Source organism: Tupaia chinensis, unplaced genomic scaffold, assembly GCF_000334495.1.
Source record: "Tupaia chinensis unplaced genomic scaffold, TupChi_1.0 Scaffold000061_1, whole genome shotgun sequence".
Lineage (NCBI taxonomy): Eukaryota > Metazoa > Chordata > Mammalia > Scandentia > Tupaiidae > Tupaia > Tupaia belangeri.
In genome coordinates, this window is record NW_006159519.1 from 1694537 (window position 1) to 1715847 (window position 21311).

The following is a 21311-nucleotide window of genomic DNA, read 5'->3' on the forward strand; positions in this document are numbered from 1 at the left end:
CCACAGCCTAGACGAAGATAATGCCTCGGGGGAGGCCGCTGGCCGAGTGTCAGGGCAGAGGTCCGTTCCAGAGAGGCCGATTCGTGTGAATGCTACCACTGTAAAATACCCTTACAGACCCACACACCATGACCCGGGATGGCTGAGGAAATGCACAGTGAAATGTCTGGAACTTGCCGGGGGAAAGGACGGGGTGGAGGGGGGATGAGCCATTATCTGCGCTCACTAGCTGGTTAGTAAAACACGCTGACAGATCTGGCAATGGCGAAGAGCCCCGGCCACCTGTGCCTTTAGTTTTCGTAAGTGAAGACCCAGAGAAATTCCACTGGTGGGAACTGCTCCCCTCCCCAAGCCTCAGCCCTGTCTGTTCATCAAAGTATCACAAACTTTTGGTTCCACCTTTAGCTTCAAAAACCAAAGACTCACACAATTGACATAGTACTTAGGATCCTGAAGATTTAGAGTTTCAGACTGAATTCCCTTTTAAAACTTCTAACTATTAAAAATGATAGCATTGTGCTTGCTTCGGCGGCACATACACTAAAATTGAAACGATGCAGAGAAGACTAGCATGGCCCTGCGCAAGGGCGACCTGCAAATTCGGGAAGCGTTCCATATTTTTATGACTGAAAGTGACTGACTAAAGGACGTACAAACACAGTAAATGGGTGTAAATACCAGATATAGTGTGTGTGGAAGAGGAGGGTCTGAGGAAGGACATTTAGAGGAAAAATACGGAGGCAAAGCATTCATGAGACAAAGAAATGTGGTATTATCTGTTGAAGATACTTTTATAGTTTTATCAACTGGACTAGGGAGAAATGTTCATATATTGAAACATTCCCTTTGTAAGCTAAATAATGTGATCCAATGTATAAAAGAAAATGAAATTTAAAAAACGATTAGCATTGACGGCACCAAGTCGCCACCTGCTGGCCATAGAGGAAAGTACAAGCATCCAGCAAACATCACACCGGTGCTTCCAAAGGGTCCAGACCAAAGGGAAAGAAAGATGCCAGACAACAGCCAAGAGAAGGAGGGGACAGGGCATTGGTAAGCAGGGGACACCGTGGCCCCTGAGTCTTTCCACGGCTAAGAGAAGTTTACAGAAAATCTACAGATAGGCGGCAATCTGCACCCCACGCTCCCAGTGCCTCATCTTCCCTAAAACCTCTACTTCAGCAAACATGGCTGGCATCTTGAATCCCTGTTTCATGCTGAAATTAACTGAGCCAAGCGGCAGCTCAGCAGAACGGGGAGGGCACTAGAATCAGCACCTACAGTTTTCATGGCTGTGTCTTTTACATCCAGGGGAGGTCATTTGACTGAGCTGAACCTTGGTTCTCATGATCAGAACAATGAAATGAATACCAGCATCCTCTATCTTCCAGAATGACTTGAGAGTCGAGCAAACTTTACACCTGGCTTCGTGCCTCCTGGCTGACTAGCATGGCCCTGCGCAAGGGCGACCTGCAAATTCGGGAAGCGTTCCATATTTTTATGACTGAAAGTGACTGACTAAAGGACGTACAAACACAGTAAATGGGTGTAAATACCAGATATAGTGTGTGTGGAAGAGGAGGGTCTGAGGAAGGACATTTAGAGGAAAAATACGGAGGCAAAGCATTCATGAGACAAAGAAATGTGGTATTATCTGTTGAAGATACTTTTATAGTTTTATCAACTGGACTAGGGAGAAATGTTCATATATTGAAACATTCCCTTTGTAAGCTAAATAATGTGATCCAATGTATAAAAGAAAATGAAATTTAAAAAACGATTAGCATTGACGGCACCAAGTCGCCACCTGCTGGCCATAGAGGAAAGTACAAGCATCCAGCAAACATCACACCGGTGCTTCCAAAGGGTCCAGACCAAAGGGAAAGAAAGATGCCAGACAACAGCCAAGAGAAGGAGGGGACAGGGCATTGGTAAGCAGGGGACACCGTGGCCCCTGAGTCTTTCCACGGCTAAGAGAAGTTTACAGAAAATCTACAGATAGGCGGCAATCTGCACCCCACGCTCCCAGTGCCTCATCTTCCCTAAAACCTCTACTTCAGCAAACATGGCTGGCATCTTGAATCCCTGTTTCATGCTGAAATTAACTGAGCCAAGCGGCAGCTCAGCAGAACGGGGAGGGCACTAGAATCAGCACCTACAGTTTTCATGGCTGTGTCTTTTACATCCAGGGGAGGTCATTTGACTGAGCTGAACCTTGGTTCTCATGATCAGAACAATGAAATGAATACCAGCATCCTCTATCTTCCAGAATGACTTGAGAGTCGAGCAAACTTTACACCTGGCTTCGTGCCTCCTGGCTGCAGAGCACACAGGTACCAGGGTGCTCCTGGGTACTCAGTTCCTTTCTAACTGCTCCCACTGAGGCCCGCGGGGCACAGATCAGTGTCCGTCTTAGTAAGAACCACTCAGGACACAGCACGGGTGGAACTCGCCTTTATTAAGATTGGAACAGGGAAGATAAGACACAAAACTGAGCAGCTCACCCAGGCCTCCCGCCAGCCTCTGCTGACCCACCCACACGGGTGGCGGCAGGAGCGGCTGGGCCCCAGAGCGCCACCCTGCTCACGGCGAGGCAGCTCTGCGGTGCCTAGGCCCGTGGCTCCCATACTCCAACTCTTCCCCTTCTTAGCTACTTCCCTTGAAATAGGACAAGCTGCCCAAGAGGAAATGAAACAGCTGTACTTACAAACCTAAAAATATCTGGGGACGAGATCAGTTGTTTCCCGTGACCTGGGAAACCTTAAGGTCCTTCAGGGCACGGGATTCCAGATGGCCCCCTGCCACGGTGAGTGTGTACACGGGCACAGCATCCCGGGAGGATTCTGGGCTGATGGCGTATAACACGTCTGTGCGCGGCACGGCCTATCCCGGAGGACAACACAAAGCAACGTGCTACTCTGCAGTGCAGGTAAGTCCTGGAACAGGAAGGTAGCCCTAGCAAGAAACGTGCATGAGTATTTGTTAGCAGGACTTGAGAGAAGAGATCCGAGGCTCAGAGGGGAGAAGCCTTCCGTGTCCTCTGTGTACGATGCAGGGCAGTTTGAGTCCTTAAGCTACCATAGTAACACCACCACCTTGTTTTCTACACAGAGAGCTAAATGGTAACAGACACATGGAACTAGAATACAAATGACCCACAGGGAGAGCCCAAGGAACTCCGCCGGTAGCCGTGTTTCTAAACTGGATGGTTCGCACGGGAGCAGCGTGGCCTGTCTCCCTGCAGCACTGACTTTATTCAAAGAGTGAGGGGGTCTTTTTCATCTTAAAACAGAACCGGACTGGGAGAAATCTGTTGTCCCTACTGAGTACGGAACACAGGCCGAAGAGACGGTGGTGCTGCCGAGTGGCTTCAAAGATGGCGCGCTCTTGTGGCAGGCCCAGGCGGCGCTTTTGTGCCAGCCACTCCGTCACTTAGGGCTGGAGGAGGTCCGGAGAGGAGGGCTTAGGGCCCCGTCCCAGTCCTGCCCTGACAGGCGAGCACAGGGTGACGAGCGTCAGCATGGGAGACCAGCTGGCCATCCCCTGCGTCCCACCACGGGCGAAGTCTGCCTGCACTGGGTGCTACGGAATCAGCTTTCCTGAGCCCCTCCTACTTTGCATGGAAAATCCTGCAGAAGGATCAGGCAACAGGGAAAAGGCTGGTGAGGGCAAGAGACATTGTAGGCGTCCAGGCCGGGAAGAAAGCAGGTCGCCTGTCACCGATGCGGACAGACCCAAGTGCTGATGGCAGGCCGTGGTAAGCATCGAAACTGGCCTGTGCTCACCACAGTCCTCAGGGAAAACGGTCCTTCGGGGACTTCCCACGTCAACCACGGGCTCGGATTTCAGAAGTCTCCGGTTCAATTCTGGCGGGATGAGTGTGTTTGTACGTGAGAGCAGAGGGCAGAAAGAAACCAGCTCACGCCTACTCTTTTCAGCCCTCCTTAACGTGCTCTGATGGCTTTTCTTGCCAACCTTCGCTTTAGAAAGCCTCACCACCCTTCCTTAATGCTATTCCTTTCTTCCGTCTCACAGAGCTTCATCTGGCCTTTCTTGGACTAACGTTCATTTTTCTTCCCACCTTTCTCTCATTCTAAGTTTTCTACCTTAGATAATTAAAGCCAAGCAAGCATCGAGGGCTGGTCTTCGCCAAGTAACCCCGTGAAAAGCGGTTTCACGTAGCAGGGTCCTCGCCCTCTGTCCACACCTCTCCTGGAGGGCCAGCTTGTGCAGACCCTGCTTCCATTCCAACCAGTTCTCCTCGGGGACCTTCTCCTCCCCTGCTTAGTTCCACAGCACTGAAGGCTAGGGACAAAAGGGCCCACGTGGGCCCAGGAGGGGACTGACCTAGGACACAGGTGGGGAGTTTTTACTTTTCGACAAGTAAGAAATGAAAAAGTGTACACGGCCGTTCCCTCTGCAAAACTCCCCCTTCAGGTTCGAACTTGGAACTTCCCGGCTTTGGTCATGTATTTAATCCCCTTGAAGGGCTTGTACTTTTCCCCATACATGTCCAGACGATTCACTTTGAGTCCTGGAAGGAAAGGAGGGGAGCGAGTAAGACAGGAGTCCCAGTCGAGGGAAGCAGGTAGTGCAATTGTTCACACCCGCTTCCGTTCAAAGAGGTGGTGGGAAAGAGACTACCAGGTCATCAGTCCAGGAAGCTGCCAGGCTGGCACTCTCGGTGCCCACACTGACAGTGAAAAACCGCTCCAAGTCCCAGTCAAGGGAAGCAGGTAGTACAATTGCAATTGTTCACACCCGCTTCCGTTCAAAGAGGTGGTGGGAAAGAGACTACCAGGTCATCAGTCCAGGAAGCTGCCAGGCTGGCACTCTCGGTGCCCACACTGACAGTGAAAAACCGCTCCAACGAAAAGCCGTCCCAGTAAGGAGACCCCTTCCAGAGGGAGAAAGGGCACAAACGGCACGCAGACTGAAATGAGTGTAAAGAAAAAAATGAGATCACTGAGTTTTAAGTTATTAAACTGGATAGATTAATAATAATAATAAATTAATAAAATAAATGATAACTATGAGTTCATGAAAAATAACGAAGGCTTCCTAAATATTTGCACTGTATTAAGCAAAAAATATTTTATAGTGCATAGCGCTTTAGTTTAATCGGTGTTTTAAGATGGAAGAACTAATTACTTAAATGAATTCTTTTTTTTTTTTTTTTTAAGAGAGATTTTTTGCTATAGGGCATGTGTGCTCACCAGAGAGACAAAGAGACAGGCAGCGAAAAAATCATTCCTGGGGGATGGCCACGCTGCAATCCCTTCTCTTCCATTCTACTCTTGGGATCTGGGGTATGCATGCACATGCACCCAGTGTGAGTTTTAAGCCCTGGGTCTGAGACTCAAACCGTGATCGACTATATGGGAGTCCAGCAATGTAACCATTACACCATCTGCTGGTGCTGAATGAATTTTCACCGCTTAAATTAGAAAAGATCTGTTGGTTAGTGAAGAAAATGAGGACTTCACATAAAGCTAAAGAAAATCTGTCTACCTCACAGGAGTGTTGTAAGCATTAAACGAGAAAATACATAAAGAGAGCTCGAAAGAGCGCAGGCACTTAGTAACTGCCCCCATGGGCTGCGTCCAAAGGGAGGTGCAGGCTGCAGGAGCCTGACCTGATGGCCCAGGAGTCGCAGGACGATGACACCAGCAAACATGAGAGTGTTGGACGCTGCAAGGAAGGAGCGGAAGTTACTCTTCTCACTTCCGGCTGAGACACAGACACAGTCTCAAACTGAAAACCCCCAGGAACTTCAAGTCATGCCCAGGATGACCCACGGCAGCCTGTGAACGCTTCCGCCTACCGCTGTGTCTTCGATACTGCTATTCAGGCCATGGAAGGCCATCTTCAGAGGAAACATGGCCAGCTTTACCAGAAACATGCTGGGGAGGATTTCCCTAAACGTCCTACATCAGGAGGTACGGCCGAGCCCTGCACCCCGGGAGCCACAGCAAGGCGCTCCATGGCTGTGCCTGCAGGGAGAAAGCCACTTCTGGGACCTTCCGGGCCCCGGCACCGGGCCACTCACCGGAAATGGCCAGCTGCTGGATCTTGAACTGCAGGTTAATGGTGGGATTTTCATCTGGTTTGGAAGCTCCGGCCTGAAGACTCATGGTCCCCTTCAAACTTGGCAGCTTCTGGGGATTTATTTTTCCTACATCCCAAGACAGCATCTTCGAAGAAAATAAAAAAGGGGGGGGGGTCTTTCCGATCAAATAATGAATTAGGGTGGAACCCTTCCTTTGAGGGGGTTGAGCTCCAACCTCAGAGCATCTGTCATGGTATTTATTGTAAGTAGCTGCCTCTGGGTGTTTTTCTTTCTCCAACTTCCCTTTATGTTAACATCACTTCCATTACATCCACGTACCAGACTCACAGCTTGAAGATTTGAAGTCCTCCCTCTCCTCTGCCCCTCGCCCCCATTTATTGCTTCCCAGGCTCTCTCAACTCCTCCTTTCTTGTTACCTCTAACTCTTCTCCTCTGCTTCCTGCCAGGGCCTGGCTTCCTCACCTCCATCTCAGACCCCTGCTCCCCACCACCGCGTTCTCAGTCTCCGCTCTCTCCTGCACACCCCTTTGCAGAAAACTTCACTCCCTCTTTCACCTGGGTAGGACAGGAGACCCCCAGAGGGACCAGCATCTGCCCCCGCAGGTAGACCTACCCCTGCTGCAGACTCTCCCCTGGGGTGAGGCAGCCGCGCCTGATTCGTATCTGGACTGCACCTTCACCACCCCCGAATCCCACCTTCCCTGTCCCGAGCACCGCTGTTTGTCTGGGGCCGTCTTTCCCCTCCTAACATGGAGATGCCTGCAGTCACTCGTCTGAACCCACATTCACAAGCATCGCGTGCCCGTGCTGCTGGGAGCAGGACACGCAGCAGCTGGGACGAGCTCGGAGCTCCCAGCCTGGGCCAGGCGGGGCTGGAGATGGGACACTGCAGGTACAGTACCGCGACTAGGGGTCGGCCGGCCTCTGCCTGCCCCTGCCCCCTTCCCTTTCTACTAAGGCTTCTCTGAAGTCACCGATGCTGACAATCTCTCCTCCCCAGCTCCTGTTCTCTCCCCCGATTCCCTCACAGCTCCTGGGCTCCAGACCCCACGTGCCTCACAGCCTTCACCTCCCTCGGCTCAGGCTGCATCGGGCACCTGGCCTTGGCCTCCTCGAGGGTGAGTTTCAGTAGAAAATCCCTCGGGCTTCCAGAGTCAGCTCACAGGTGAGGACACTGGCCCTCCACCGGGCCTCGCCTTCAGTCAACCTCTGGAGTCCACCAAGGAGCTCCTGGGGGGTCACATCCCTTTGGCAGCTGCAATTGGGCGAGGCCCGCTCAGCCTACCTTGGTGACTGGGTCGAACGTGTGTGTCCCCTGGGATGGCGTGAGGCTCATGTTCAGAACGCCTTTGGGCATCTGGCTGGTGACGATCACGCCCTCGATGGTCTTCCCCATGGTCTGCTTGGGTCCCACGGTTATTTCGAAGCGTCCCAGTGAGCTGCTGTCCCGGAAGCTGATGCCATGCTTGACATACACCGGAATGGCAACCAGACTGGCAAAGGGAGAGGCCGAAAGCCAGCTTCGTTAATGTGTGGGGAATGGCAACATCGCTTCCTCGTACAGTCTGCCTTTCTGGCCCCGTTGGCAGTTTTTCTTCCTCACCCATGTTCTTACTCCTTATCTTAAAAAATAAAAACAGAGGGGCCAGCGGATGGCCTAGCAGTTACATTGCTGGACTCCCACATGGCTGATTGCGGTTTGAGTCCCAGACCCAGGAGCTCAAAGCTCACGCCAGGCACCTGTGCGCACATGCCCACGATCCTGGGAGGAGAATGTAAAAGGGACTGGAGTGTGGCTATCCCCCCAGAGAGGGGGTAGTTTCTTACTTTCCCTCTCACTGTCTCTGTATCTCTGCCTGTCTGTCAAGTGCACAAGCCCTAAGACAAAAACCTCTTAAAAAAATTATAAAGAAACACGGAAAAAAAAAAAAAAGCCAAACTGTAACCCTTAATTTTTTCCTCTTAAGAAGCTAATGGGCTGACTAGTAAATAGTGTTTCTAGTGACTCTTCAGATAATATGAACAAAATCAAAGAGTACACTGAGCCGCTACAAGAAAAGAGGAATAATGAACAAAAATGAAGACTCGCTGTATTTCTTTTTCTTTCCTTTTAATGTTTTTTTTAATTTTGGTGTACAGTATGTGCATTTGCCAGAGAGAAACACAGAGAGAGATGACCCGCTAGGAGGGGCTGGCCACACTGCAACCCCTTCTCCTCCAGTCTCCTCGATTCGGGCACACACAGAGTGAACTTGGTATGATTTCTAAGCCAACAGGCCCGAGACTCAAAGAGTGCAACCACTCGCCTTAACCTCCACCACCTGCTGGTCCACGACTCACTGTACTTCTGTATTTCTGTTCCTGATGTGCACCCAGTCATTATTCGCACTGAGGAAAAGGATATTCACATCTCATGGGCCTTTGCTAATTCCTTGCAGGTGCTTTTACCTGACTTCATCTGATTCCTATGAAGACCCTACAAGGTAGGATAGACTGTCGTGTTTTTTCCAGGAAAGAAAATAGACTCGGGAAAATCACAGGCAAACAACAGCTGCCCACAGCTACTGGCTGCCCCGTGCCAGTCACGTGCTAAATGCTGTCTATGTACTCGGCCCGCCCAGCAGATGTGGAGGGGGAAAGCTACGTGCCACGACAGCAGACGCAGAAGGAGATACTGATTTCCGAGGTGAATGTTGCTGTCTTGTACGGAACTTGCCCAAGGACGAACATGATAAGCACCGAAGGGGGTTTAAGTCCAGGTGGTCTGACTGCGAGCCCAGAGCCCAAACACTCGGGCGTTTGCTAAACAACCCACTCCAAGTCACCCAGGAGGCCCTGGCGGCTCAAGGTTCCGGGCCCTCTGCGGTCTGCATCTTCTGGACAGTGTCGCCTTTTGACTCCAAAGAAAGAGGATGTGGAGACCAAAATCACCGCCTTTTGCCATCCATAGCATAGTTTAATGTTTGTTTTGTGTCAGGAAGATTTGAATACTCAGATTCTGTGAGTATGCTCCGGTTGTAATTTGAGAACAATGTTCTCGTCCAGGCATAGACTAACAATAAAAACAGCAGCAAACTTAGTTGGGGTTAAGCACTATTTGGATTCTCTTACCCAATCCTCCTAACAAGGTGTTTTTATCACTTTCGATTTACGGCGAAGCACACAGGCACAGACAGGGTAGGCAACTCACCTGGGGTTACCCATTAGTAACTGCAGAAGCCGAAATCTGAACCCCAGTAACACAAGAGCTGCACTCGAAATCACCACGGATGCAGTTTCCACACACACACACACACACACACACGCGCACACATGCACACACATGCACAGATTCCCCAGAACCCAACAGCTGCTTACTTCTGGGCGCTGACGTGGTAGGAGAGCAGCCGGAAGTTGCCGTCGGGAGGGATGAAGGAGAGGATGCGCTCTGACTCCCAGCGCTTGAAGCGGACACAGGGGTGGAAGCTGACGTCGTCCAACAGCCGGGGGTTCTGCGGTCACCAGGCGGGGAAAAGCCAAGGTAGGAATTACACACCCATATCTCCTTCCAGAAAGGGATCTGGGTATTTTCATTAAAACACACGCACAGGGAACAGTGGGTGGCATGGTGGTTAAGACGCTGGATACTCCCACATGGCTGACCATGGTTCAAGTCCTGGACCTGCTGGCTTTCTCTCTCTCTTTCTGAGTGTCTCTCTGGTCAAATTAAAATAAATGAATGAATAAATAAAATAAAAGAATTCTTAAAAAATTAAAAACAAAAAAAAACACACGCACAGGACTTCTAGAGTTACGTACAGGGAACCTGAGCCTGCCGTGAGCTTTGTGGCCACCCTAATCATCTCCGCTTTCTCATCCCTCGTTCCCCCAGAAGCATGCAGTCCCTCCCCACAGCGCACTCTCTGGCCCAGAGTCTCACCATGAAGGACAGGGTGAGGTCTGGCATTCCCGTCAGCTTCACGCAGGCATCAATCACCCCCTGGATCTCCGCAGTAATCGTGGAGCCTGAGACGAGACGACAAAAAAGAACAAGATTTGGGAACCAGCAGTTAGCGTAATGGCTATGTCGCTGGACTCCCACGTAGTCGACTGTGGTTCACATCCCGGACCCAGTGGCTTAAAACTCACGCCGGGCGCGTGTGCGTGTGTGCCCAAGATCCCGAGAGGAGAATGGAGGAGAAGGGATTGCGGCGTGACCATCCCCTCTGGGGGGTGATTTTTTGCTTTCTGTCTCTATGTCTCTCTGTGTCTGTCTGGCGAGTGCACGTGCCCTATAATGAAAACCTCTCCAAAAAAAAAAAAAAGAAGAACAAGATTTCTGAACGCCTTCCTGTCCTTCCCGGCTTATTTCCGCCTCTCCCTTTCCTCCTCGCAGCCATCAGGTCATTTATCTGATCCATTTGTCCGTCTTTCCAAACACTGCTCAATTGCACATCAGGCATGAGACACTACGATGAATACTGAGGATAAAGAGCTTAATCGGGTGGTCATTAGCCCAAAGGAGATTCTTCAAAGTTTATTTCCTTCACGGGAGAGAGAGAGAGACACGGAGAGACACGCGACCTCGACAGCGTCTCATGCCACAATCTCCCTTTAGTCAACAACCCTCCCCTTCGGCTGGACTGCCAGTCTTTCAGCCAGCTGGGACCACAGGCATACTCATGTTCGCAGCATGTACAGGTCAACCCGGCGACCAAACCCCAACTTCCCATGGCTTCCAGCTTGGCAGCACGCTGTGCTACCACTACACCACCGTGGTTGGGCCTGAAAGCAGTATTCACAGAATCGAGCAGAGCTTCGTCACCTTTTTTCCTTTTGTACCTTGGCAGAGAAAGAATGCACCCCCCTCCACTGGAGCGTGGTCATGCCACAACTCTTTTTCTTCCATTTCTCCATCCCATCGGGACTTTGGTGACATACCCACACATGCCCAGTGTTTTTCAAGCTGCAGGACAAGGATTCAAATCGATTGGCCACATGGGCTCTGACCTTTGCTGTTCAGTGCTTGACTGCTGTTCTCTGGAACTAGGCTGAGCATCATTATTTTAACTTATTTTAAGAGAGATTTTTGCTATAGGATGTATTCGCTCACCAGAGACACAGAGAAAGGCAGAAAGAAAGAAAGAAATCACTCCCCGGGGAGATGGCCACATTGCAATCCCTTTTCCTTCATCCTCCTGCTGGGATTTTAGGCATACCTGCACACATGCCCGGCATGAGTTTGAAGCCACCAGGTCCCAGACTCAAACCACAGTCGACCACATGGGTGTGTCCAGCACCTTAACCATTATGCCACCTGCTGGCCCCAAGCACCATTATCTGAACCAATGGATCAGAAAAGTTCCCATCGGAAATCAGTAAAATGTACTACTAAGTCCAAAGGACACTCTTAGTCTTTATCCTCCTGGATCTTACCCTCTCATTCCTCAGTGTTAAATCACTTCTTCCTTTTCAAAATGCTCCTCTCCTCACTGCTCACGGTTTTCTCGTATTTTCTAGCCCCTTCCCCCTCGGTGCCCTCGCGGGTTCCTCTTCCTTTGCACATCCCTTAAGTGCCCTGATTCCCCACAGCTCTGACTTTCGCCCTCACCCGACACGCTCTCCTTGGGTTACTCTACCCATTCCTCCAGGCTTCACTTTTATTTACGGCCAGCCATCTCCTTCCCTTTCCTCAAGGCCAGCCTCACTCCCCACCGCTCCACTGGATGTCAACGAGGTACTTCAAGCTCCGATGTCAGGAAGCGAACTCGTTTTCCTCGCCCTACTCCTCCGGTTTTCTGATTTTCCGGATCTTCACGACGACATCATCCACCAGTGGCCGACGAAGCACAGATGCACCTGGACTGCTCCCACGTCCTCAGGCCCCAGGTCCTCTCCTTTCTAGGCCTCCTGTCTCTCAAGCGTTCCCATTCCTCTCCATTCTCACTCCCAATATGGACAGATGCATTTTGTACCTGGACTTCGGCCTCAGCCTCCCACCCAATTTCCCCGCCTTCGGTCCAGCCGCACATGGAACCTCTCTGGCGGCTGTGCGGGCAGTGCCACACCACAGGCACCGTCGACGCAGAACGCCTCAGTGGATCCCAGGTGCCACACCACAGGCACCGTCGACACAGAACGCCTCAGTGGATCCCAGGTTCCCTCTAAGACGGCCTATGACGTTCTTCATGATCTGGCCACTGACTTTTTTGTGTTTGTTTTTAATTCTTTCATAGAGGTAAAACAGTAAAACACAAACTCTTCAATATAGGGGCCAGCAGATGGCATTGCAGTTATGTCACTGGACTCCCACATGGCTGACCGTGGTTCGAGTCCCAGAGCCATTGGTTTAAAACTCACACTGGGTGTGAGTGCATGCGTGACCAAGATCCTGCAAGGAGAATGGAGAAGGGATTAGAGCATGGCCATCCCCCCTCTCTCTCTGGCAAGCACATGCACCCAGGGGTAAAAACCTCTAAAAAGCAAAACAAAACAAAAGAGGAAAACTCTTCAATGTATACAAGTCGGTGAACTCTTAAGTATGTATACATCTATGCAAATACCATCAGCGTCAAGATGTGGAACCTTCCCACATCTCCACGCACTCCCTCGTGCTCATCCCAGTTCATTGTCATCCTCCACACTCCGGTTCCTATTACCTTTGGTTAAACTGGACCTGCCTCCAGACTTCACATTACCGTCATCGTCCTGCATGGAATCGTGTGCCTCTGGCTTTCTTGCTTCGTATTGCGAGAGTCCTTCATGTTGCTGGGAATCTCGGTAATTGGTCTTTTTTCGTTACTGTATAGTATTCTATTGCGTGATGGTGTCCATACCTGCTGACGCCTCGTACTGCTGAGGGGTCCTTGGGTTATTCCCAGTTTAGGCTGATCTGAAAAGCTGTTGTGCCTACTTAGTTTCAAAGTCTCATCACTTGTCTCTTTTCATGCCTCTTAATCCAGTCCTACTGAATCACTTGGTTTCCCTCATTTCCCTCATATTTCACTCCTCCTAGTGTTTGCACATAGGGGCGTGGCTAGAAGGAACATGTGCTCACTGGAGTGGACGGGCGAGAAACAGAAGAGGAGAAAGTGAGAAGACACTCCCGTGGGGGATGGCCAGAGGGCAATCCCTTCCTCTGCCATGTCTCCTTTCAGGATTTTGGGCATGCATGCACATGCAGCAGGCAAATTTTCCAAGCTGCCGGGTCTGGGACTAGAACTATATAGTCAGTCGTGTCGGATCCACCTTATGCACCACACCACTGGCTGGCCCGTTTGATCATATTTTGCTCCTAAGTCTTTGCAGTCTTAATAACCTCTATCCATTCTACTGACGAAGCACCAACACTCTGACATCCCTGTAGCCTCGCTCAGCAGGGTGAGGCACCTCTCGTGTGTTCCATCTTTCCCCCGCTCTCGCTCGCTCACAAGACTGAGCTCTCTGTGGCCATAGATCAGGTCTTGAGCCCCATCAGTTGCCCACTGCCCAGCACCACGCAATGACACCAGCTTTCAATAAACATTTGTTGAATAAGTAAGTACGCTAACATGAGGAGAATTTTCAACAAATTCCTGAGCTCCAGGACTTCTAGTCATATCAACCCATTCAAAATAGGTGGAAAAGAAGGCTCCTTGAATTTCAGTGATTACAACTTCAGTCTCGCCATCAGAATCACGATTCAGATATTGGGTCATTGGGAAAGTCATGATGCATTGTTGCATAGAGAAACATGTCATGACTTCCAGACAACCCAATCCTTTCAAAAAGAAAATGGAAATCGTATCAGTGAGAGGCCTGCCGGTCGCTTCTCTGTCTTACTTAAGACAAGCCTGAGTATGAGACAAACGTGGGTCTGCACAGTGATGTTACGGTCCACTCCCTGAACCCGGCCCAGGGCCTGAACGAAGCGGGCACTACGTTCACAAGATCCTTTTGGGGGTAATTCTGATACAAGCCAGCATCACCTAGGAGGGTCTTTTCCACTTTCATACTTCTGGGAGCACATTAGAGGCACCTACCTGACTTATCAATAATGGCGTCGATCTCTTCAATCACATCAAAGTAGGCCTCGTTGTTGGTGTATTTCACCCCGGTCCGTCGCCAGGGCACCACAGACAGCTGCCCGGTGGGAAGCTGGTCACCCACATTGGTGCTTCCTGAAACAATGAGAATCTGTGCTTTAATATCCATTGGATTCTAATGACCACAGAACACGTCCCGAGAAGTTTCGATGCTCCAAACATTCATGCTCTCAGCTGAAGAGTTTTTCAACCAGAAGGTGACAGTTTTCCCAACTTTGACGTATAGGGTGACTTAGTCTATTGTAAGAATTCCTTGTCGCCATTTGGTCTGCCTCCTCAAGCAGAATAAAGGTTAGAAAAAGTTATCTGAGTAACAGATATCATAGTTTGGTTTTGAAAGTAACCTGAACTTAGTATCTCAAATTGCACAATAGCTTGCAGCTTAAATAATGTATTGGCTCTCGGTAAGGTTGGTTATCAACATATTGACATAAAGATCTTATGGGTAAACACAGCATTCTGTTTGAAGGAGGCTCTTAGGTGCATTTATGGTAGATATGAAAACGTATATACCGATATGATCTGTTTCAGATCCATACTGAAATTTAGGAAAAGAATACAAATGAGACCTTCCCTGTTCTTAAGGATTCCTTAGTTCAATTCTTTGTTTTCCCCTCCTCAGGCATCAACAAAAAAAGTTTATAATTCCAAGATGTCATATTGAAATAATAAAATATTATAACTAATTTAAATTCTATATCCCTCTTCCATTTCCTGGATCTTGTGAGCTAAAGAAACACTAAATACACATATTCAGCATGGTAACAGAAATTTCAGCTTTTCAAAATCCACCTATTTGTTTTCTTAAAAAGATGCACAATGTATTAAAACATATCATCGAGCTACAATAGCCAAGGCAGTATGGTAATAAGGCAGGAAAGTCTAAAAACAGACCAACAGTCCATATGACTTTGTACAAGATAAAAATATTATCTTAAAACAGGGAAAAAGAGTAAATTAGTCAGTAAATGATGTTAGGAAAACTGACCAATAATTCTGGAGAAGTAATCATAGACCTTACCTTAAATAGTATAGCAGCATAGTTTATAAATAGATTAAAAATTAAATCCAAAAATACAACCATAAAACGACTAGAAGAAAATACACTTTAGAGAGATACCTTCTATTTTCTGAGATCAAAAAAGACAATGTTGGGACCAGCAGTTAGCCTAATGGCTATGTCGCTGGACTCCCACGTAGTCAATCACAGTTTGAGTCCCAGACCCGGTGGCTTAAACTTACGCCGGGCGCATGTGTGTGCGTGCCCAAGATCCCGAGAGGAGAATGGAGAAGGGATTGCGGTATGACCATCCCCTCTGGGGGGTGATTTCTCGCTTTCTATCTCTCTGTCTCTCTCTGTCTGTCTGGTGAGCACACGCGCCCCATAGCAAAAACTTCTCAAAAAAAAAAAAAAAAAAAGACAATGTTTTCCTGTATTTTCTTCTAATAATTATAAAGTTAGTCTGTGTTTAGCTACTTAACACAGCTGGATTTTGTGCATAGAATGAAGTGGAGAAACCTAATTTTTTTCCTCCATATAAAAGCTGACTGTCCTGGGAACCAGCAGTTAGCATAATGGCTATGTCGCTGGACTCCCACGTAGTCGACCGCTATTTGAGTCCTGGACCCAGTGGCTTAAACTCACACCGGGCGCGTGTGCGTGTGTGCCCAAGATCCCGAGAGGAGAATGGAGGAGAAGGGATTGCGGCATGACCATCCCCCCTGGGGGGTGATTTCTCGCTTTCTGTCTCTCTGTCTCTGTCTGTCTGGCGAGTGCACGTGCCCTATAGCGAAAACCTCTCCAAAAAAAAAAAAAAAAAAAAAGCTGACTGTCCTAATGAGATATATTTAACAACCAGCCTTGGACCAATGATTTGATAGATGACCACATCTATCAATACCAATTTCTTATGAAAGCAAGGATCTATTTCTGAACTTTCTATTTTATCCCAGTGATTTTTAAAAAATTATTCAAACTACGTAATGTAACTTATATCTGGTAGAAAACATTTTCTCTTTTATTCTTTTCAAATTTTTTATTTACAAAATTGTACTGGCTTTTCAAACATGTCACCACTATAAATATTTGTCTTTCATACAATGTGAACTTAGTATGCTTTGACATCTGACAGGGTAAATCCTTTCAACCTGTCTGGTATTTTTTTTATAACTTTCCGGGCTATTTCTGCATATTCATACTTTTTAGCTGTATTTTTCAATCAGTTCGTCCAATCTCATGAAAACCCTTGTTTATGAATTACACAAGACCCACAATATAAGCCCTTAATGAGGCTGGGGCCAGCGGATGGCATAGTGGTTAAAGTGCTAGACTCCCACATGGCCGACCATGGTTCAAGTCCTGGGCCTGGTGGCTTGCTTTCTCGCTTCTCTCTCTGTCCCTCTCTGGTCAATTTTAAATAAATGAATTAATCAATAAAATTAAATAAATAATTCTAAAAAAAAAATAACCTTAATGAGGCAGAATGAGTAATCTGACTAAATCAAAACATTTACATGGCTAAACAAACAACTCCATGAACAATGTTATATGATAAGTGACAGACTGTGAGAAACTACAGCAATGTTCACAATATATAAAGAACTCCTACAAATGATCATGTATCTTGTGAATGTATTTCTTCTTTTTCTAAGAATTATTTGTTATTATTTTTAAATTTGCTATATGTTCACGAGAGAGAAAGAGAAAGAGAGAAAGCAAGCTGCCAGGTCTGGTACTTGAACTGTGGTCAGCCACATAGGAGTCTAGTGCCCCAACCCACAGGCGTCCTAATGCGATATATTTAACAACCAGCCTTGGACCAATGATTTGATAGATGACCACATCTATCAATACCAATTTCTTATGAAAGCAAGGATCTATTTCTGAACTTTCTATTTTATCCCAGTGATTTTTAAAAAATTATTCAAACTACGTAATGTAACTTATATCTGGTAGAAAACATTTTCTCTTTTATTCTTTTCAAATTTTTTATTTACAAAATTGTACTGGCTTTTCAAACATGTCACCACTATAAATATTTGTCTTTCATACAATGTGAACTTAGTATGCTTTGACATCTGACAGGGTAAATCCTTTCAACCTGTCTGGTATTTTTTTTATAACTTTCCGGGCTATTTCTGCATATTCATACTTTTTAGCTGTATTTTTCAATCAGTTCGTCCAATCTCATGAAAACCCTTGTTTATGAATTACACAAGACCCACAATATAAGCCCTTAATGAGGCTGGGGCCAGCGGATGGCATAGTGGTTAAAGTGCTAGACTCCCACATGGCCGACCATGGTTCAAGTCCTGGGCCTGGTGGCTTGCTTTCTCGCTTCTCTCTCTGTCCCTCTCTGGTCAATTTTAAATAAATGAATTAATCAATAAAATTAAATAAATAATTCTAAAAAATAATAACCTTAATGAGGCAGAATGAGTAATCTGACTAAATCAAAACATTTACATGGCTAAACAAACAACTCCATGAACAATGTTATATGATAAGTGACAGACTGTGAGAAACTACAGCAATGTTCACAATATATAAAGAACTCCTACAAATGATCATGTATCTTGTGAATGTATTTCTTCTTTTTCTAAGAATTATTTGTTATTATTTTTAAATTTGCTATATGTTCACGAGAGAGAAAGAGAAAGAGAGAAAGCAAGCTGCCAGGTCTGGTACTTGAACTGTGGTCAGCCACATAGGAGTCTAGTGCCCCAACCACCAGGCCACCTGCCAGCCCCTGTCCTCAAAGACTATAGAGAGAGAAAAGTTAAAGCACCTGGACACTTGAGATTCCAAAGGCAAATACTCAGAAATGACACACAACACCTTACTAAGCCACAGCCAGGACGGTAGCAGCCTTGTGCCGGGCCGTTCCTCCCTACCTGTTATGGTGTTCACAACGGTCCGAAGGATAGTGGGAGGCTTTATCAGTTCTTTGAGGATGTTCGACTCGGTAGCCAGTGGAAACCCGTTGTCAAGCATCTCTTCCAATACCTCGTAAACCACCACCACATTGTCTTTGATCACTGGCTCTGAACAGACGCCAAAATAATCCTAATGAAGATATAATATGCACATTTATCACTCCAGAGACTGTAAAAAAGAAAGGGAGAAAACTCCTACCGAGTAAGGACCAGCCCGGTCCGTGTAGTTTACTCAGCACTCCTGGGGATCTCTCCCGCTCAGAGGGAAAGGCACGTAGCCACAGTCCTCGGGCAGCCGGGTTCAGGAGACAGAATGATAGACTGTCCGACGGAAACAGGGTCAGTGCTGGCTTCTCCATAAACCAGAGGGAGTCAGTTACCTGCTCTGGGTTAGTTTCCTCAACTCGACAGTACAGAATAAAAACCTGACTTTACATTATTACATATGTTTGTGACTATGAATTTTAAAAAGTATGCAAACTGATAACAATTGATATAACAAGAGTTTTAATTTATGAGAGAAAAAGAGAGGAAGAGAGAGACAGGATGATGTGCTTTGAATTGCCAGAGGGCACATATGCCTATTGGAGGGGTGAGAGAAAGCAAGCACTCCTCAACAGGCACGGTCTCTCTGCAATCCTCTTTTCCTCTTTTCCTCCATTTCTCCATCCTACCAAGGTCTGGGGCACGCACGCACACATTGCCAGCAGGTTTTTCAACATACCCGGGCTGGGATTTGAACTGCGTCAGCCATGTGGGCTCCAGCTCCATGTACATGATGCTTAACCACTGCACAGAATTGCACATTAAAATCTTTTTAACGTTGTGCAGTTTCCTAACATGCATGTACTAAATAAGAGTTAAGCGGGCAATAAATGGAAGGAGGCTGCAATGAACACATACAAAAATCTCTTTGGACCATCCCTAACCATGAGGATTCTAAGAACTCCTTGTCCTCTTATAAAAGGCTAACTTTAGATACAAAATTGTCTAGTTGTGGGAAAAGTTCTTGATTCCAAGTCCGAACACCTGGATTATAATCTTACTTGTCATTTATTAGATTAAGGCAGTCTGATGTATCACTTAGGAGTCAGTAATGTATCCCTAAAACAAAAAGATTGCCTCTAAGAAATGGGGATTGAAGGAGAAAAAGTCAAAAATTTCCTTCCCCATTGTGACTTTATTTTAAAAAATAAAACAAAACACTTCACTAGGTTTTATAAACCAGACATAAAGGGAAATGAGCTGCTGGCAGGGAGACCTGCAACATGACCGAGTGCCTAAACCAAACATCAGGCAGTTCTGTAGCTGGAACGCTTCGTCATAGTTTCACACTAGAAAAATAATGCTGTCAGAGAGTCCCCATCAAACGAGACATTAAAATCAAGATGTGTCCATTCACTCTTAACAACCGCTTTAAAAAAAAAAAATGACAAGTTCAAATATCTCAGCCTTCCACAAGAGCAACTTTATGCTGTCTTCCCAAATTCTTCTGTGGTTTCAACTACATTCAACGTTTCTCACTTCTCGTCTTGTTATGTAACGTTGGTAATGGTCCGATCAGGTGGCTGTCGCGTTTCAGCAGTGGGACTGTTAATCTTAGGGTAAAATACTGCACGAAGACATCACAGTAAGGCCCACTTAGATGGTTTTGGATTATAACTACAGGTTCTTCCACTTCCGGTTCCTCCACATGCTAGCACATATGCCTCTTGGGTTTTCCCCGTGCATAGGAGCGAGCACTCCACGTGAGCCTCTCAGATTCTCTCTAAGCTGCTGTTAGAGAGTATTCAGAGGGATGAACTTACAAAAGGAATTTTAATTCTTTTGGGAAAATGGAAGCTGCTCTAGACCTGCAATATAGATATGACGACAGACGCAAGGCCTCTTTGACGGGCTTTTCAGTTTTTATCATACGTTCTGGGTCCTCGTTCCTTTCTCCGCTTTCAGAATTCCTACGTTCATGTGACTAATTCCAGACCTCACATGACATAGAAGTTAAATCAAAGGGCCCTTGCTTCTCATTTATCATCCGAGTCATGCTCGTAACCACAACAGTTAGAAGTGGAGTGATTCTGTTACAGAGCGGATTCCACTGTCTCCACCCAGTCTGGTGGTCTAAAATGCTGTGCTGTCACTGGTACTCAGATCCTGCCATAACTTATCTCCCTTCACCCTGCCCTCCTGCCTAAGACCTTCAAATCTACTTCTGAAGGAAAAAAGAAAAAAGCAAAACGAAAACTAGGCCTGGTAAAATGCGTTGCTTAAATCCATAGAGGTACCGAAAAGTCCCTGATATGTCTGCAATGAGAGTGTACCACTAGCACTCCCATGCTATGCGAAATCGCCCCAAACCCAGAAGGAAGGGTGGGTTCACAAATTACATTTGCCAGGGATCAGTAAAATAAGCGCTACTAAGTTTTCTACTTTTTCTAAACGTGTGTACACTTACCGCTTTTTGGTGCAACTCAAAGCAATGTTAACTAACAACGGTTCACATCAAGTCCACTACATAAACACATTTAAACTCCTCTAACTTGTGAGCAAAAAGAGGGACCAGAACTATTGGACTGTCAGAAAAATCATGATGTGTTTTTCCTATACAAAAACGTGTCGTAACTTTCCTGACAACCCAATGAAAGGGTATACTCAGTCACGCACGGTGGCTTTCTCACACGACTTTCTCTCGATTTGTCATTTTGCATGCAGCCAATTCAACAAATAGGAACTAGAATCCTGTCTGCAGAGGGGAGGAAGTGAACAGTACCAGGGTTCTGGTTTTCTGCAGTTTCTCCCCTGAGGCCGACGACCATGGACACGGGGCTATACAAGCCGCTTCCTCATTATGGATACGCTCCTCCCCACATCCACAAACCTGAAACGTGTCCACCACGCGGTGAAGGAACTCAATGACAAACAGCGGTGGGACTTCCGTCTGGATCACAGCCACAAAAAAGATCTTGTGGCGGTAAACACTCAAGAGATAGTGGTGAGGAGTGGGGATCACCGGGGGCACGTTTTCTGCCTCCGTGGCTCTCTCTTGTGCCTCGAAAAAGTAATCACACACAGAACGGCTGACCACACTTTTCCAGTGCTTCTCCAGGAAGATATCTCCCGAGGAGTTGATCAAGAAAAGACTGTGAATCATGGTAGAGACCGGTAGAGAGGGACGTCTTCCAGCCTCAGGACTCTGCAGTTTCGGTCTAAAAACAAAAGAGGCTCACTCAGTTTTGTTCCACCCA

At 47.2% G+C, this 21311-nt stretch overlaps 1 protein-coding gene and 1 non-coding gene across 8 annotated transcripts in view; one reads left to right on the plus strand and one right to left on the minus strand.

Moving 5' to 3' along the window:
* Positions 1-21311, minus strand: part of AP3M2 (adaptor related protein complex 3 subunit mu 2) — a 23865-nt gene that overhangs the window by 948 nt on the left and 1606 nt on the right. For 6 of the 7 annotated variants that reach the window (XM_027765463.1, XM_006141666.3, XM_006141664.3 and 3 more), the window contains 7 exons: positions 20945-21272; positions 18028-18199; positions 14071-14208; positions 9990-10075; positions 9428-9561; positions 7356-7563; positions 6050-6194 (listed from right to left, as the gene is read on the minus strand). In XM_027765463.1, coding sequence (XP_027621264.1) covers positions 6050-6194; positions 7356-7563; positions 9428-9561; positions 9990-10075; positions 14071-14208; positions 18028-18199; positions 20945-21217 — 1156 coding nt within the window. In that variant the 5' untranslated portion in view covers positions 21218-21272. Of the gene's footprint in view, positions 1-3406; positions 4535-6049; positions 6195-7355; positions 7564-9427; positions 9562-9989; positions 10076-14070; positions 14209-18027; positions 18200-20944; positions 21273-21311 lie in introns of those variants that run through there. The other variant, XM_006141671.3, reaches the window with a different exon arrangement.
* On the plus strand, positions 517-622 carry LOC114004561 (U6 spliceosomal RNA). The gene has a single exon (XR_003546687.1). It is a non-coding gene; the product is annotated as a U6 spliceosomal RNA (small nuclear RNA).